Consider the following 17,717-nt stretch of genomic DNA (forward strand, 5'->3'; position numbering starts at 1 on the left):
ATCAGGTGCCAGCCATTGGGGGGGGGGGGGGGGGGGGGTCTTTGGAATACAGCAACAGTGATGCCATCAAGCAGCCAATCATATTGAAGAATTCTCACCGACAGCAAGTCAGGAAATACACTCCATAATTTTTCAGGAAATGAAATAAAGATTAGAATATACACATAGGATTATAGAAAAAGTTGAAATGTCAGATGTTCATGAAATTTTTATGAACTGGAGAAATTTGGCATTCCACAAATATGAAATCAGATTCTCAGGATGAGAGAGGTTCTTCACTGGTAATTATGATCTAGTATGCTGCTAAAAGCTTAGATATGCCTCAATAAAAGTTTCAAGGGTTGTTAGTGATATAATATATGGTAAGAGGTTGAAATCCTAGTCAATTCAGTGATTTCTCAATGATTTCCATCTGGGAGGTTTTCAACAGCACACCTTCTAGGGGAGCAAGGAATCAGTGACAGGAGTTTTGAGTTTTACTGCGTCTGTGGCCGCTGGAAACTCCTGTTAGTTTCAGAGAGTAATGACAGAAAACATTGACAATTTTAGCATCACTACAACTGCAAAATCCAGGGCATAGTGTCATACATTAGATACAACCAATGTGCCAATGTGGATTTGCCACATTGCAATTACATCCTCCTGCCAGTGACAGCACTGCAGTCACCTACTGGTATAATTATCGCCTGACAAGTTCTACACAAGTAGGCCGTGATTCTCCCAAAAGTGCTGAATTGGCGGGAAAACTGTTCTAGATCCCAACTGTTTTGTTAGTTCAACTTCTCACCCAATCTCTGCACTCTGTGCACTGCAGAGGTCCCAATCGTGAATCTCATTAAAAACCCAGGAGGGCGAGGCCTATTCTAACATGCCAGAGTCTGACAGTTCTGGAACTCTGCACACGCGCAGTGATCCCGATCAGTCTCCCCGATAGCTGGCCAGCTCGATCGCTAGCCAGCCCGGGACCCCCACAGTGCTGCCCCTCCAGCCCTCCTCCCCCCCTCCTCCATGGCCCGATCGCAGCCCCCACAACAATTCCTGGGCCAGCCCTGACTCCCTCCCCCGATATCCAACCCACCCCTCCTCCCCTGACCAATGGCAATCCACCACCTCCCTCACCCTGGCAAAGCCCCCCCATGATGTGGAGATGCCGGCGTTGGACTGGGGTAAACACAGTAAGAAGTTTAACAAGTTAAACTTCTTACTGTGTAAACCCCCCCCAAGCAGACCACCCCGATCGCTGCCCTCCCCCCATCCCAGACCGATTGCCACGCAGAGTGGCAGCGGGACCCCCCCCCCCCCACCCTCACCCCCTAGGCTCCGCCCACAGTAGGCCCTGCCCCCTTGCCACTGCCAGATGCTCTTTGGGCAGTGCCAGAGGACACCGGCTGACATTGCCAGGGTACCCATGCCCAGGGGGCACCACCACCCCACCATCCGACCCCATGGGGGGCCTCGATTGCCCCCCCTTTCATTCCGGCGGGGTCTCCCGCTAGTTCCCCGAACGTGGGGAGCTACTCTAAACCCCATCGGAATGAAGTACCCCTGGTGGGGTGAGAGATTCAATCGGGACTGCTAAGTTCCCGATAATGAAATGTAAAAGATATTTAAAACATATTAAAAACAGATTCAAATTACTTACCTGCCTTCCTGCCAGTTTCCAGTGTGGTCTGGCCTGCGACTGTTCTCCGGTTCTGGGAGATGCGCATGCGTTCCCGGAGCATGCGCAAATCCCAGAACAAGGCTGGCGACGCATGTCTCCCATCCCGATCCGACAGAAAAGTTGCGGGTCGGGATGGGAGAATCGCGGTCGTAGTTTCTGGTATAAATGTGGCTCGGGAATGTATATTGATCAATGTTGACTGGAGATGTTGCAGCTGTAAGATTTTTAATATATTACTAGTAGATTGCCTCTGGTTTTGCTTGGGGCGAGTCAGAATATTCAATGCTTCATCATAAAACAGGTGTCTGTATTTTGATGCAGTGAGGAACATCAGGGTCACTGACTCCAAGTGGATCAGCGACATTTCATTCAATTGCATGATATTATGGAATTTTACTGGATTTTTGGAAATTCAGTTTCACAACTTACGTCCGTTGTTCAGTGGAAAACACAAAGACGCAATATAATGAGATTAATCAAATTTTCTTGCGTCTACACTTTTGCTCCTTATAGCATTTTGAAATCTCAAGTCATGCTGCTGGAAAAATAATGCAACAACATAAAACATCATAAGCCAAAAGTGGGGACATGCATAAAAAAGGTTTAGGATACACTCAACTTTTCCATGCAAATTTGTAAAGCATCATGCGTACCTTCACAAGGGACAGATCTATTTCCAGCACATTCGCCAACTGCAAAACATTAAACAATTCATTATAATCTTCAGAGAGATGCACTTTCTATGAACACCAAAAATCAATAAAACATAGGCCCCTGATTTTTTGAAAAGCTTGTTCCCACCCATACTGATGGCCATTCCTCCAGCTTGTCATCACCCATCGCCACTCTGTTCCCAAGATCTTTCAGAGAAGGCCAAAACCCACCCTTTCCTTGTATCCATCCCTTCCCAATTCAAACCCTTTCCAAACTCAGTTCCGAATGTATCTGCCCTTGGAGAAAACTCTCCAAGTCACTTACAATTGCACTTCCTAAATCCTAAATGCCTAGTCCTTTATAATGTTATTAAAGAAACCTCCATTAAACCTCTTCATTTTTGCTGCTCCAGAAGAAATAGTCTCAAGTCTCTTTTCAAGTCAGAACGAGAATTTCTCATCTCTGCCATTACCCGAGTTAAATCTGCGCTGTTCACCAACTATAACACTTAATGTTCCTTCGATAAAGCAACACAAAACTACACAAATTACAACAACTAGGCAGCATGGTGGCACAGTGGTCAGCACTGCTGCCTCACAGTGCCAGGGACCCAGGTTTGATTCCCGGCTTGGGTCACTGTCTGTGTGGAGTCTGCATGTTCTTAGTCTCTGTGTGACTTTCCTCCAGGTGCTCCGGTTTCCTCCCACAGTCCAAAAGACGTGTTGGTTAGATGCATTGGCTGTGCTAAATTCTCGCTCAGTGTACCCGAACAGGCACCGGGATGTGGTGACTAGGGGATTTCACAGTAACTTCATTGCAGTGTCAATGTAAGGCTACTTGTGACAAATAAATAAACTTTAAAAAAATAATTTTCCAAATTTTCTTAACTCTTGTGCTCCCTAATTTTCTTTAATTAAACCAAAAATACATGGTCTGGTTTCAAACTTGTGTTGAATTGCTCTATTTTCTCTCTTTCAAATGTCACAAGTGTATTTAATTTTCTAGTGTAGGACTTCAAAGGAAAAAGCTGCTCGTAACACAAAGGAAACAATTCAAGTGATGTGAACACTTCAGGAAAGAAAGCAGGAAAGAAACGATGCATAAAGGGCCTTTTACAACTTCAGGACATCCCAAAATGTTTCAGTCAATTAAGCAGTTTTGAAGCTTAGTCATAGCTGTAGTGGAGGAAATACCAATTTCAGTACAGCAAGATCCCTCAAACGGCAATGAGAAGACCAGGTTATCTGTTGCTTCTGAAGTGATGTTATTGATTTGATTTGTCACATGTATTAACGTACAGTGAAAAGTATCATTTTTTGCATGCCACACAAGCAAAACACACCGTTCATAGAGAAGGAAAGGAGAGAGTGCAAAATGTAGTGTTACAGTCATCGCTAGGGTGTAGAGAAAGATTAACTTAATATACGATAGGTCCATTCGAAAGTCTGATGGCAGCAGGGAAGAAGCTGTTCTCGAATCAGTTGGTACGTGACCTCAGACTTTTGTATCTTTTTCCCAATGGAAGAAGGTGGAAGAGAGAATGTTCGTGAAGGGATAAATATTCTCAAGGACACATGCACACTCTCCCTTGCTCTTCTTTTGAATAGGACTGTGGGAGATATTGTACGTCCATCAGATGGGGCAGAAAAGGCCTCAGTTTAACGTCTCACTAAAGATGACAACCCTGACAGTGCAGCATTCTTTCAGGAATGAAACCTGCCTGCGTGTTTTTGAAAAAGAAACTCCAGTGACTGCTTGTTTGCATTGGTTCAGAAAGTACATAGAACAAAATATCTTTTGTTTGTCCCCCCTACCTCTGCAACATTGGTATGCTCATCGATAGAAACAAAAATCTTGTAGAGAAGCGTTTCAAAGTAATCACCTTGGACCCGGTTCATCACAAAACCCTCTAATGGTGGAACTAAACATAAAAGGAAAAAAATTTCAAGATGAATTTTCCAGCACTTATACAAAACTCAAATGGTCACTTGGTTGTACAGAACTTGAGTTTTTGCTGGAAAAAAGAAGAGAGACATGCTGTCAAAGCTTTCAGTCTTGCACTCATCAGGACAGGTGCAAGAGTATCAAATCTCAGACAGCAACAATTTATAGTGCATAGTTCCCTGGTTCATTCTCCAAGGCAGCTCCTCAATCACAGTCAACGAATGAACCAGACAGCACCCTTTTCTCATTTAGTATAAATTGTTGCTCCCTTTGAAGTTTGGCATTCCTGTATCCATCCTGACGAGTGCAAGACAAAAAGCTTCAATAGCATGTCTCTTCTTTTCCCAGCAAAGCTTAGATAGCTGAAATACTAAATTTGAAATTAGCAATTACAAAAAGGATCAGGTGTCCCCTCAAAGTGAAGGGGCTTTCTTAATCATCCCTCTCTATCCACAGCAACATCACGGGAGAATGTGCAATAAGTAACCAATTTTCTATTGCAATGAATTCTTTACCCTTTTTCTCCTGTAGTATTCCATGCCAAAAATATTTACCTAATCTTCCCATAAAGGATGCAACAGTTTCTGCTGCTACCAGTTCCTCTGGAAAAGCATTCACCAATATTCCAAGTACAAATATTTCTCCACAGTCTGAGAACTTTAAACTATTAAAGTCCACTGTCTTGCTTGCAGACTGCTTGAAGGTGCTCAACAAAGCAATCACCCCATCTGTGTTTTTGTGTGGAGGAGATCACATTGTGAGCAGAAAATGCACTTTATTATAAAAGAAGTACCACCAAGTAAATCATCATTTCACCTGGAAAGAATGAGAAAGGTTCCAGTGGGTGGGTGGGGTGGGTAGATGAACGGGCAGGTGCTACATGTGCAGCATGGCTGGGTGGGTGCGCCAGTACCACCAGGAATGAAGGAGGAATGGGGATCTCCCACCAACACAGCCAATATTCCAAGGTATCAATCTATATTTCTCTGATACATTTCTTCTGTGAACAGATTGCTCTGCATCTGGTCCCATCTTTTGGCTCTTTACTTGTCTCATTACCAACTCCTTTCTGTCTTGCAGTAAAAAACCATTCACCTCTAACATTGAGGCTTAGCCCATCGACCTGAAACATAACTGTTTTCTCTCTCTCACGCACTGATGTTTCCAGACCTGCAGAATGTTTTCCAGCATTTTCTGTTTTTAATAAGACAATCAACAATCTGTTTTTGGTGGTGCTCATTGGAGGAATAAATCTCAACCACTAGACTGCAATCTTCGGCTCCTCTTTAAACAGTGCCACTTGAACATTTAGACAGGAACTCTGTTTAGCACTGGATCGAACGAGGGACCTGGTGCCCACACTTCACCCTCCACCCAGCCTAAAACACTGCAACACTTCAGTACTGCACTGCCGCGCAAGCTCTGATTACGGGTTCACATACGACAAATGAGATCTGAACCAGCAGCCTTCTGACTCACGAGGTGAGATTGTTGCAAATGAACCAAGCTGACACTTTAGATCAAGTAAAGACCTTGCTACCAAACCCTTTTATGGAATACAAGTAATGTATATGCTTAACAGGGTTTATTTTAAAAATAATATTGTGATCTGATATTGTAATGAGGACGGCACGGTGGCACAGTGGTCAGCACCGCTGCCTCACAGCACCAAGGATCCAGGTTTGATTCCTGACTTGGGTCACTGTCTGTGTGCAGTTTGCACATTCGCCCCATGTCTGCGTGGGTTTCCTCCGGGTGCTCCAGTTTCCTCCCACACTCCAAAGATGTGCAGGTTAGGTAGATTGGTCATGCTAAATTGCTAGTGAGTGTCACGGGGACTAGTAGGGCAATTGCATGGGGCTATTGGGTTAGAGCCTGGGTGGGATTGTGGTTGGTGCAGACTCGATGGGCTGAATGGCCTCCTTCTGCAATGTAGGGATTCTATGATAATAGTGCAATTGATATGAATAAATATATATATATATTACGTTTGAGGGGAAATTCAGCTTTATTTTACAGGCAGTCAGTATGTTTGGAGGGAATGCTCAGAGTTTGGAAGAGCAAGATAATTACCATTTCAACCTTGTAAATGGCTATGTTAAGTAGAGGTAATGGACTTTTATTTACTCAAGTCCCTCTGGAATTTCTGATTAGAGTGATTGACAGGGTCATGTGATGGTGTTTTTTGTGAAGAGATAAAAAGCTTTTGCAAAAGACAGTTTAGTTTGCAGCTGGAGCCTGTTTTAAAGTTTATTTATTAGCGTCACAAGTGGGCTAACATTAACACTGCAATGAAGCTACTGTGAAAATCCCCTAGTCGCCACACTTCAGCGCCTGTTCAGGTACATTGAGGGGCAATTTAGCATGGCCAATCCACCTAATGAGCACATCTCTGGATTGTGGGAGGAGACTGGAGCACCCGAAGGAAGCCCACACAGACATGGGGAGAATGTACAGACAGTAACCCAAGCCGTGAATCGAACCCGGGTCCCTGGCCATGTGAGACAGCAGCGCTAACCACTGTGCCACCGTGCCATCCTGGTTGAAGTTAGAAGGATTTTGCAGGCTCTAGAACTCTCTCTCAAAGTTTCAAGACACTCATTATAGCAAATATATTTATGGTTGCTAACTGTAGTTAAAGTGGCATTCGAGTCCATAAGAAGAATGTTGTTTATTTGGATCTGAAAAAGTGGCAAGTTACAAATTAGAGTTGTTGCCTTTTCATTTTTTTCAATGTTTCAATTGTTAATAGTTAAGCTGCTTCATTTGTTAGCGTTATATTTAAATGTGTTATTAAATAAAGTTTGTTTTACTATAAATGATCCCTACTTTATCAGTGGAATCATTCCTGGAAGAAGTATCCTTTCCTCACATTTAGACCAAAAATAGTAACATTTTTGGGGTCTAGTCTGGCTTCCTTCTGTAACTTGGGGTTCTGGTCCAGCACCCTAACAATATGTCAAAATAGGAACTCAAGTTGGTATTGAGAAGATTCCAAAAGAAAATAAATCCTAGGATTGAAAACGGAAAATGCTGGAAAATTTCAGCAGGTCTGGACAGCATCTGTGGAGGGAGAACGGAGCCAGGGCGACCTGTTGGCTCTATTCTCCCCCCCACAGATGCTGTCAGACCTGCTGAGATTTTCCAGCATTTTCTGTTTTTGTTTCAAATTCCAGCATCCGCATCAGTGTATCCGAACAGGCACCGGAGTCTGGCGACAAGGGGGTTTTCAAAGTAACTTAATTGCAGTGTTAATGTAAGCCTACTTGTGATACTAGTAAATAAACTTAAACTAATTAATTCATACATCCACTCAGATCATACATGTTGGTAAATTTAATCATATTAGGACGGCCAAATCTAACTTCAAAGAAACTGCTCACCTGCTATGCAGCTGTCATCTGATATTGGGACATCAAGGTAAATGAAGCCTTTGTTATACAAACCTGCAATGCAAGAGGCAAAACAAATCAACGAAGAACAAACAAAAAGTATGAATTGACCAGCTTGGAAAAAACCACGCACACAATTTATTTACAAAAACAGCAAGGACTTTTATCCCCGAGAAACTGAACGGACCTCCAACTTTGAGCATTTCAATTAGGTATACCCTGGTTCGACACACAGCAGCGCACTCTCTGCTCTTCCCCAACAATCTCATTTCACCCCAATTTCAGAATAGCACCCTTTCCGGCATCATTGTGACAATGTTCCATCTCCATCAGTTACCTTCTGACTTTGATAAAAGGTCAACCCAATATCAATCCCTGCTAAAGGAGGGACATCTTTACTCTATCAGCACACGCTCACCGTGAAGCCAAACACAGAAAATTAAAACATTAACACCACAGAAAGAGGCCATTTGGCCCATTGTGCCTGTGCCAGAAGTGCACGAGTGAGGAAGGAATAGAAGGCTATGTGGTTAGGGTTAGATGAAGGACGATAGGAAGAGGGTGGTGTGGAGCATAAATGCTGGTATGATCATGTTAAGCCAAATGGCCAGTATCTGTGCTGGAAACACTTTGTAATTCAGCTGAAAACACCAAGTTAACTTCTCGTAGGATTCCCACAGCCAACAAGTAGACAAGACCATTAGTCTACAGCATGGTTAAACAACACAAAAATCCAACTCAGGTAGACACCAGGCAAGCTTTGTGCTGGGGAACAGTTTCCTTGCAATGCAAGCTAAATGCAAGAGTCCAGTGTACAGTGAGAGTCACCCCAGTACATAATGGATGTAAGTTCATGACAGAAAACACCCCATAGTTCTGCGCAAATTGTTCAAAGTTATGGAAAAGATTTTGCGGCGTAGACCATCTGACTTGCAGCAGTGACATCCTTTTCTTTATTCTTTCATGGCATGCTGGCCTCACTGGCAAGGCCAGCATTTGTCGTCCGTCCCTGAATACCCTTGAACTGAGTCACTTGCTAGCTTATTTCAGAGGGCTGTTCAGAGATATCTGAATTGGAAAGTGCCGGGTCTCCTTTAAATATATCCACTTACAACCGCCAACCACTTCCACCTAGTGTAACTCTTGACAACTGTCTGCAAATTGGACAAAGCAAACTGAACTGCTAAATGCTGTATCTGCCTGGCAAGAGCTCTCAGCCTTATTCTTGCTGGCAGTGATTAACAGCCTAGATACTGGGTCAGAGCAGCTTTGAAAGTTTTGGTGAGGATGGTTCAAAGAACATTGTTGAAAACTGCTGTAGTAAATTGCAATCTTTTACACTGAATTTCGCTCAACATAATTGAGAGTTGCATGAAAGGGAAATGACATCAGCTGACTGCTTGCATTCTTTCTTGGGACATTTGCAGGACACATTGCGCTGAAGGCTGGAGTGGTACCAACAATTTGAAGTGAGAAGTGGAAGAGAAGGGTGGGATGATACTCGTGAGTTTCAATCTGCAAGGTGCATTGAACTGCTGTCTGGGAGGATGGGCTTTGTAGGAATTTCCTGATGCCACGAGGTGATGATTCTAACAATGCCAATTTCAGTTTTATACCTGACCATTACATTTTAATTATCTGTGAACATGGAGACCTAAATCTCCTTGAACCACCACCGTTGCCAGCTTTTTGCCATCGGAAAAGAATACGTTAACTCACTCACCTCTTTAGTTAGTCCACAACGGATGGCAACACACTTGGCTGCACTGAAATCTATTTGGCCCAGTTTTGTCCAGCTTGCGGATGAGTAGGCCATTTAAGTTTCAGGGTTAAGCAAGACAGGTTTTACTGTAATGTCATTTTTAAATACTCACCAAGAACCACGTTGTGCTCCAATATTCCAGCCAGCTGAGGTCCCGAATCAATGATTTTATCAATAGAACTCTTCTCGGGTCCTGAACAAATCTAGGGGCAAGAAGTCAGCTGTTCTCAAAATGATCTCCGCTGAACAATAGGTTCAAACAGAAAAAATATTTACAACACTACAAAGGCATCAGTTCTAATGTCCTAAGTTGTCAGGTGGCGGCATTCTTGGATACCATAAGGACATATTTTCGGATGTGGAAACAGGATCCATCTACAGTCTTGCATTATGGACAGGTAATTCAGAACTAGCATTATCAGGACTGAGCTATTCCGAATGTTATTAAGACTCTTTGAAATTTCGGGGGGGGGGGTGGTGGCAGTATCACACAGTATCTGCGGGTCCTGTTGTGTACCCAGAGCCATTTATATCTCCTCAGCTCTTTCCTTCGTACCCGCCTTCAGTTCAAATTCACTCCACATAAATTCCAGCTTAGATTTCCCATTATAGATCAACCCATCATCACTGATATCTCTGTGATATTCGCCGTTCTTTCAAGCAACTATTCTCACTGACTGGTCAAGTCCACCCTCTCCAGCAGACTGTCGATAAGCAGCCCTGACCAGGTTTTCAATGGCACATCATCCTCTGTCTCACCGGGCACTTCTAACATAAAAACATTCACCTTTCTGTCAGACAGCAATACAATCTTCAACAGCTTTTGAACGCCAGCCTAACTCCCGGCCCCTTCTTCACTTTCAGCCAACCTTCCCATTGGATGCCTGGTCATACTTTCACTACGCCTTCTGAACTTGTGCCCTCTGACCCCAGAATGTTCCTCACTCAGCATCATCTGTCCTTCACCTCCACCTCAACAATTTCTGCATTCAATGCGATGCACAGGGTCTCTCTTTCCCTCCATGCCTTTTTTTAAAAAAGATTTAAAGCCAAAAGATCTTCGCCTTTCCACTGTCTTCAGTTTCCTTGATCCACCGGGACCCTCCGCCCTCACTCCAATCACCTACCGTTTTGATTTTGATTTTTAAACCCTTGAGATTAACAGTGTCAATCTCTCATCTCCTTCATATACTCCAAAACGATCTTCCTCCAAAGCTACACCTTTCTATTCTCTTCAGTCCATTCCTGGCATGTTCACAAACCCACCAACAAAGAGGATTAACCATGGTAAATATGGGAGGTTATTGGGGGAGGGCAGAGGGGCCGGGCCTGCGTGAGACGCTCTTTCAAAGTTGGTGCAGATGTGACAGGCCAAATGGCCTCCTTCTGCACTGTAGGGATTCTATGGTTCTATGTCGCATAGAGGGAAAAGAGCTCGTCACTGCTGAATGGCAATTCTCCAGTAATTCTGATTATCCCGGCTCCAAGACACTACTACTCAACATTATTCCGTCATTTCCTAGACTGTTATTGACCTAATCTTCTCTTGGAAATCTCTGTCTGCGCCCACGCCAACCCCAGTCACCAAACTCCAGTCAACCAAACTCTCTCAGCTCATTTCTACCTCCTCCTTGAGAGTCAAGTTGGACAGCCCTGACAAACCAAATGATTCAGCCTATTCCAGTCTCACCAAACTGCTCTTACTCTTTCCTCAGCAATGCTCGAGAATGTCAGTCTGGGTTTTGTGCTCAGGTCTTAATGAGACTCAATTAACCACAACAGGTAGAGCACTAGAGCTCATATTACACAATAAATGTTACTTTGTTCTGTTCATTTTAACGTTACCTTGATATCATCCTCTGTGATGAAACCAGACTGCACCACCCACCAGGGCTCAATAGTAATCTCCACAGGCTTCACCGGTAGCAGATCACGAGCCGTTTTCCGCCTGAAAAATTTCTGGAATAATGATTATTTTGCACAATTAGTGAATACAGTTTTCTCTGCAGTTAAGAAAAGCCAACATCACACATAGTAACTACTTTGGGGATTAAGTATAAACACGGTACGGTAGCACAGTGGTTAGCACTGCTGCTTCACAGTTCCAGGGACCTGGGTTCGAGTCCCGGCTTGGGTCACTGTCTGTGTGGAGTTTGCACATTCTCCTCGTGTCTGCGTGGGTTTCCTCCAGGTGCTCCGGTTTCCTCCCACAGTCCAAAGATGTGCGGGTTAGGCTGATTGGCCATGCTAAAATTGCTCCTGAGTGTCTTGAGATGCGTGAATTAGTGGGTAAAATATGTACGGATATGGGGGTAGGGTCTAGGTGGGATTGTGGTCCATGCAGACTCGATGGGCCAAATGGCCTTTTTCTGCACTGTAGGGTTTCTATGATTCTTCTATGAGAAGATATTATCTCCTCAATGGGGCCCAAGAGACATTTATTATTCTACATCATACATAGAGTTGCGTTTGATATACTGTGTCCTTGTTAAGGTGAACAATGTCAGTGTGTGATGGAACACTATCCAATTTACAACTTCCATTATCAGCATCATCTCATTTGGATGGCAATATGCAAAATGTGTACTTCGTTGAATGAATTGTGAACTTATGCTTCAAGTTTTTTTTATTAGTGTCACAAGCAGGCTTACATTAACACTGCAATGAAGTTACTGTGAAAATCCCCATGTCGCTACATCCCGGCGCCTGATCAGGTACACTGAGGGAGAATTTAGCTTGGCCAATGCACCTAACCAGCACGTCTTTCGGACTGTGGGAGGAAACCCATGCAGACATGGGGTGAACGTGCAGACTCCGCACAAACTGTGACCCAAGCCAGGAATTGAACCCAGGTCTCTGACGAGATGAGGCACCACTGCTAACCACTGTGCCATCTTTCTAATCTTCTTTATAATTTTACAGCATGCTGTGGTTCCAAATGGGACAATTTACAATTTATTTTCCCAGATTTGTTTATATTGGACCTGGAGGTATTAGGTTTATAGTGGAACCCATGCATGTAAATTAAATCTAAACAGGACTGTTTAAAAATGGGTTACCCACAGCAACCCAAAGTAAATATTAAACAGCAACTCATTCTTGTTAAGGAATATAGTGAAGGTACAACAAGGTTATTTATATTCTGTATCTGGTCACCTTATACCCAAGGATACACAATACTGAGTGGAGGTGCCCAATTTTCCAATACAAAAATCACACTTCAATTCATGAACAACTACATATTCCTGCAATGACAAAAACAAAACAATGGGACTCACTTTTGATGATCTACATTGGTTCATGAGGTCAATGTACTGGTTCCTTCCAATGCCTAAAAGTCTCAGACCTTTGTATAAAAAAAATAAGATCACACTCAAGAAAAGCTTCATTACAAACATTTTACAGCTATTCCCCAACAGGTAATCTGTACTCTCTTCTATTTAAGATGTGGAGGTGCCGGCGTTGGACTGGGGGTGGACACAGTAAGAAGTTTCACAACACCAGGTTCAAGTCCACCAGGTTTATTTGGTATCAGCTTTCGGCGCACTGCTCCTTCATCAGGTGACTCACCTGATGAGGGGGCAGTGCTCCAAAAGCTTGCGATTCCAAATAAACCTGTTGGACTTTAACCCGGTGTTGAGAGACTTCTTACTGTCTTCCATTTAAGCCAGCTCTGATAACTCAAGTTGCCGTCGCTTTATCATTAAAATAGTTGCAAAAATTCCACCACATTCCAAAACTCAAACAACGTGCATTTTTATAGTGTCAGTTGCGGCCCAGAGGGTCACCTCTGAGCCAGAAGACAAGGGACTTCACACCGTTTGTAGAAACTCGAGACAAAAATCTAGACTGATACTGCCATTGCAGTACTGGGACAGTGCTGCACTCTGAGATGCCGTCTTTCAAGATGAGGCATTAAAATGAGGCCCTATCTTCCCCCTCTGGTGGATGTTAAAGGACCCAAGGCACCAACTCAAAGAGGAGCCGGGAAATATTCCCACTGTTCCACCCAATATTCATCCTCCTATCAACATGCTAAAATCCGATTACCTGGTCATTATCACATCGAGATTTGTGGGACATGGCTACATGCAAATTGGCTACCATATTTCCTAAACTACAACAGTGACTGCACTTCGAAAAGTACTTCACTGGTTGTAAAGCACTTTGGGACACCCTGAACTCATGGAAAGTGTTATAGAAACGCAGGACTTTCTTTTTAATGCAGTCACATGTCCCAAACCACTTCTCAGGAGTGTCAAAACCAAGCTGCATTAGGAGATATTACGATACACGACAAAGGTTTGATCAAAAGAGGTAGATTTCAAAGGAGGGGAGAAAATCAGAGAAGCTTAGGGAGGGAACTCTAGAGTTTGGGGTCCAGGCAATTGAAGGCAGAGTCGCTCCTGATGCAGCCATGAGAATTGGGGATTTGCAGGAGGCCCGAGCAGGGCAGGTGCAGAGATCTCAGAGGATAATGGGTCTGGGGAAATGTTCACAAAATAAATATGCATTTCCGACAGGCTAGTTCTTAAAGAAATCAACATCAACTTAGCCAATTCTTGATGGGACGCCATTCCTTCCAGTTCTTTGAAATAATGCTTTTTTCAGAAGGCAAAAAGAAAGTTCTGGAAGCTCAAATCATTTCATTTTCACTGATTTCAGTTATTTTTTTCTGAGACATTCTCTCTCAAAAGAAGAAAACAGGTCTATAGACACAAAATGACATTGCCCTGGGTGGACATGTGATCTGATTCCTGACCTCACTGGTGTGTGAGGAACCTGTTCCAAGGTCCCTGACAACTGCAGTATCCATGATAGGTCAGAAACCTCGTTTCCAGATCTTCAATCAGCTTGGAGAAATTGTTTTTGAGTTTATTGTCTCCAATCCCATCCTACGTCTATGACCAATCCTTTAATCAGCTGCTCCATGTTCTCTTTAGGTGGTGGGGGGGGTCAAATTTTGTTTGATAATAGCACTCTGAGGTGTTTTACTACATAAAGGTGGTCTGCAAATACAGGTACTTGGGAATTCAGTAGGCAGCGAGTGCTCTTCAGAGATAGGGCTGAAGAGCATTCACATAAAAGATCAATTTTATTCAGACAGCAAAACCGTACAAAAGACTTACAATCAGCAGCTGTGAAGTTAGGTAACGAATCGTAACTTTTTTCACTGTTCATAATATCCTAAAGAAAGGGGAACAAAAGATAATGTTTCATTTAAAAAAAAACTTGGTTATACAAAATAAATGATAGCTCCACCGGAGTCCAAAATTGCAGAGATATTGCTGTTGTTGAACTTGTAATGCTATCCCTACATAGGTCTTCAATCCATCCACAGGCTGCAATTAGGCAGCTCACCGACAGGCACTGACACAGCTGGCAACTTCTCAGTTTGCATTCATCAGTTTTAAAAGCAGCAGCAAGGGTTTGAATGTGCTCCAGCTGGTGTCACACAACAGTTAAAACTCTTGACTGTTCTTTCAGCAGCTCTGGCTTTTGACTCCTATTGTCAATCTCCCCAACAGCCAGAACTAAGGAAGAGTGAAACGTGTTAGTTCCAGAGTTCCTTTGCCTGCAATTCTGTACAGGATGAGACAAAGGCATCAAGCACTTGGAGAAACATTAACTAATGGGGGCCAATGAACATGGAATTTAGGAGATGATGCTGTGGGATGAAGTAAAGAAGGGTGAAGGGAGGCTCATGCGGAGCATGGACACTCAGCATGGGCTGTCAGTCTATATGGCGCATTTCTGTGCCATAAAAGCTATGTGGAATCATAGGATTATACAACATAGGTGGTCATTCAGCTCATTGTACCTGTGCCAGCCCTTTATCAGAGCTACCAATTAATCCCAGTACCACAGCCCTGAAAACGTTCAAGTTAGACGTAACGCTGTAATGTTTAATCATTAGCAGCTTCATGGTGCTATGATATCAATGCAGTGGCACAACGTGCAATGGTCTAGAGAAAGATATGATGGAGATGCCAGCATTGGACTGGGATGAGTATAGTAAGAAGTTTCACAACACCAGGTTAAAGTCCAACAGGTTTATTTGGAATCATGAGCTTTTGGAGCGCTGCTCCTTCATCAGGAGAGTGGAGAGCCTCTCCATTCACCTGATGAAGGAGCAGTGCTCCAAAAGCTCGTGATTCCAAATAAATCTGTTGGACTTTAACTTAGATAAAGACAGGTAACCTAAAGGAAACCATTCTTGATTGACTTAAGACTTCATTTCAGTTGACTTGCTGAAGATGGCAAATGTGAAAGGTTATTTTGATTCTTAAGTCACACATTAATGGTGGGCAAAAAAGCAGCAGGAGTCTGTTGGAAACCTCAACAAATACTGCTCTGAATCAGAAATCAGTGTCCAATGGCAATTCTCCATCACAATTTTCTTTCCCATATGGTGAAAAATCTTGTACTGCATTAACAAAACTAATAGCCGTCCAGTTCCATGGTTAGAATTACAGAGTGATATGGTACTTTCAGGTTGTTTATGCTATGTTGCCTCTATATAGAATCACTGAATCCCTACGATGCAGAAGGAGGCCATTCGGCCCATCGAGTCTGCATTGACTCTCTGACAGGATATCTTACTCAGGCCCTTTCCTCCACCCTATCCCAATAAACCCACACATTTATCATGGCTAATCCATCTAACCTACAACTTGGGCACCAAGGGACAATTTAGCATGGCCAATCCACCTCACCTATACACCTTTGGTCTGTGGGAGGAAACTGGAGCACCCGGAGGAAACCCACGCAGATACAGGGAGAACGTACAAACTCCACACAGACAGACACTCAAGGCTGTAATTGAACCCAGGTCTCTGAGGCAACATTGCCAACCACTGTGTCACCCTTTGTTAGCTCTTTGGTTGGACCATCCAATTCATCCCATTTAGGCGTAGCACTGTTAAAAATCCGGACTCCAATAAATGAAACTAAAAGTACAGAATTTCTGACCACAACAGAAACAACTTCAGTCAATGGATTCATAAAAACATTCATAATTTTTTTAAAAAGCTTGTATTTATATAACGCATTTCACAGCCACCAGACATCATAATGCAGTTCACCATCAATAACGTACTTCTGAACTGAACAGTTAATAAATTTCATATCACAATAATCAAGGTTCACTCATCAACAAGCGCTCATTTTACCGTTTGCTTTCAGTTTTATTTAACAAATTTTAATTAACGCTACATATAGCATGAAGCAGGATCCAGCAAATCGAAAGGTCCCTGCAAACCGGCTAATTGTTTTGTTAAATTCATTCATGGAATTGCCGCGAGAAGATTACGGTGAGCCACCTCCTTTAATTGCTGCAGCGTGTCTGATGAGTGCTGCTAGGAAAGGAGTTCTGGGACTTGGACCCAGTGACAGTGAAGGAATGCCGAAACATATTTCCAAGTCAGGATGGTACATGCCTCAGAGGAGAAATTGGTGGTGTGCCCACGTGCCGGTTGGCCTGGGTTTTCATGGTGGTTGAAGTGACAGATTTAGAAGGTGTTGTTGAAGGAAGCATTCTGTAGGTGGTAGACACGACAGCCACTGTGCGCTGTTGGTGGAAGCAGCAAATGTTTACGGTGGAGTACGGGGTTCCAATCAACTACTATCATTTTTTTTTTGAGTTAAGGGAAGGTGAATTGATGGTATGGGGATATTTCCCATTTAATAATCCAAGGGTGAACCAGAAGCTTTCATTCAACAACACTGGATTCCCTTTAAAGAGGAGCGAATTCCAAACGCACTTGAACTAGTTATCCTCAGTGGGCCAGTTTGATTTGATAACAGAAACATCTAAAAAGCAAATGGGATTTGATGTGTTGCTGTAAGTAATCTGGACTCCAATGAATGGAAACAATACTGACTACAACTGAAATACTTTTGGTAGCTGTCATCAAATTCCCAATGAATACAGGTTTACATCAGCAAGTTCAAGGTGGCACACAGTGGTTAGCACACAGTGGTTAGCACTGCTGCCTCACAGCGCCAGGGACCCGGGTTCAATTCCGGCCTTGGGTGACTATCTGTGTGGAGTTTGCACATTCTCCCCGTATATCCGTGGGTTTCCTCCGGGTGCTCCGGTTTCCTCCTACAGTCCAAAAATGTGTAGGTTGGGTGAATTGGTCATGATGAATGTGCACGATTAAGGGGATTGGGCAGGGGTGAGGGCCTGGGTGGGATGTTCTTTTGGAGGGTCGGTGCAGAATCGATGGCCCGAATGGCCTCCTGCTGCACTATATGGATTCAAAGTTGTCCACAAGAGATGCACAATTTTAAAACTTAT

At 43.4% G+C, this 17,717-nt stretch overlaps 1 protein-coding gene across 1 annotated transcript in view; it reads right to left on the minus strand.

The window, feature by feature from the left end:
- Positions 1 to 17,717, minus strand: part of fam91a1 (family with sequence similarity 91 member A1) — a 52,423-nt gene that overhangs the window by 26,170 nt on the left and 8,536 nt on the right. Inside the window, exons 4-10 of the mRNA XM_078216868.1 lie at positions 14,545 to 14,602; positions 12,694 to 12,761; positions 11,261 to 11,374; positions 9,528 to 9,618; positions 7,645 to 7,707; positions 4,132 to 4,238; positions 2,317 to 2,355 (exon numbers count right to left, since the gene is read on the minus strand). Coding sequence (XP_078072994.1) covers positions 2,317 to 2,355; positions 4,132 to 4,238; positions 7,645 to 7,707; positions 9,528 to 9,618; positions 11,261 to 11,374; positions 12,694 to 12,761; positions 14,545 to 14,602 — 540 coding nt within the window. The remainder of the gene's footprint in view (positions 1 to 2,316; positions 2,356 to 4,131; positions 4,239 to 7,644; positions 7,708 to 9,527; positions 9,619 to 11,260; positions 11,375 to 12,693; positions 12,762 to 14,544; positions 14,603 to 17,717) is intronic.

The sequence above is a fragment of the Mustelus asterias genome, chromosome 7 (assembly GCF_964213995.1).
Source record: "Mustelus asterias chromosome 7, sMusAst1.hap1.1, whole genome shotgun sequence".
Lineage (NCBI taxonomy): Eukaryota > Metazoa > Chordata > Chondrichthyes > Carcharhiniformes > Triakidae > Mustelus > Mustelus asterias.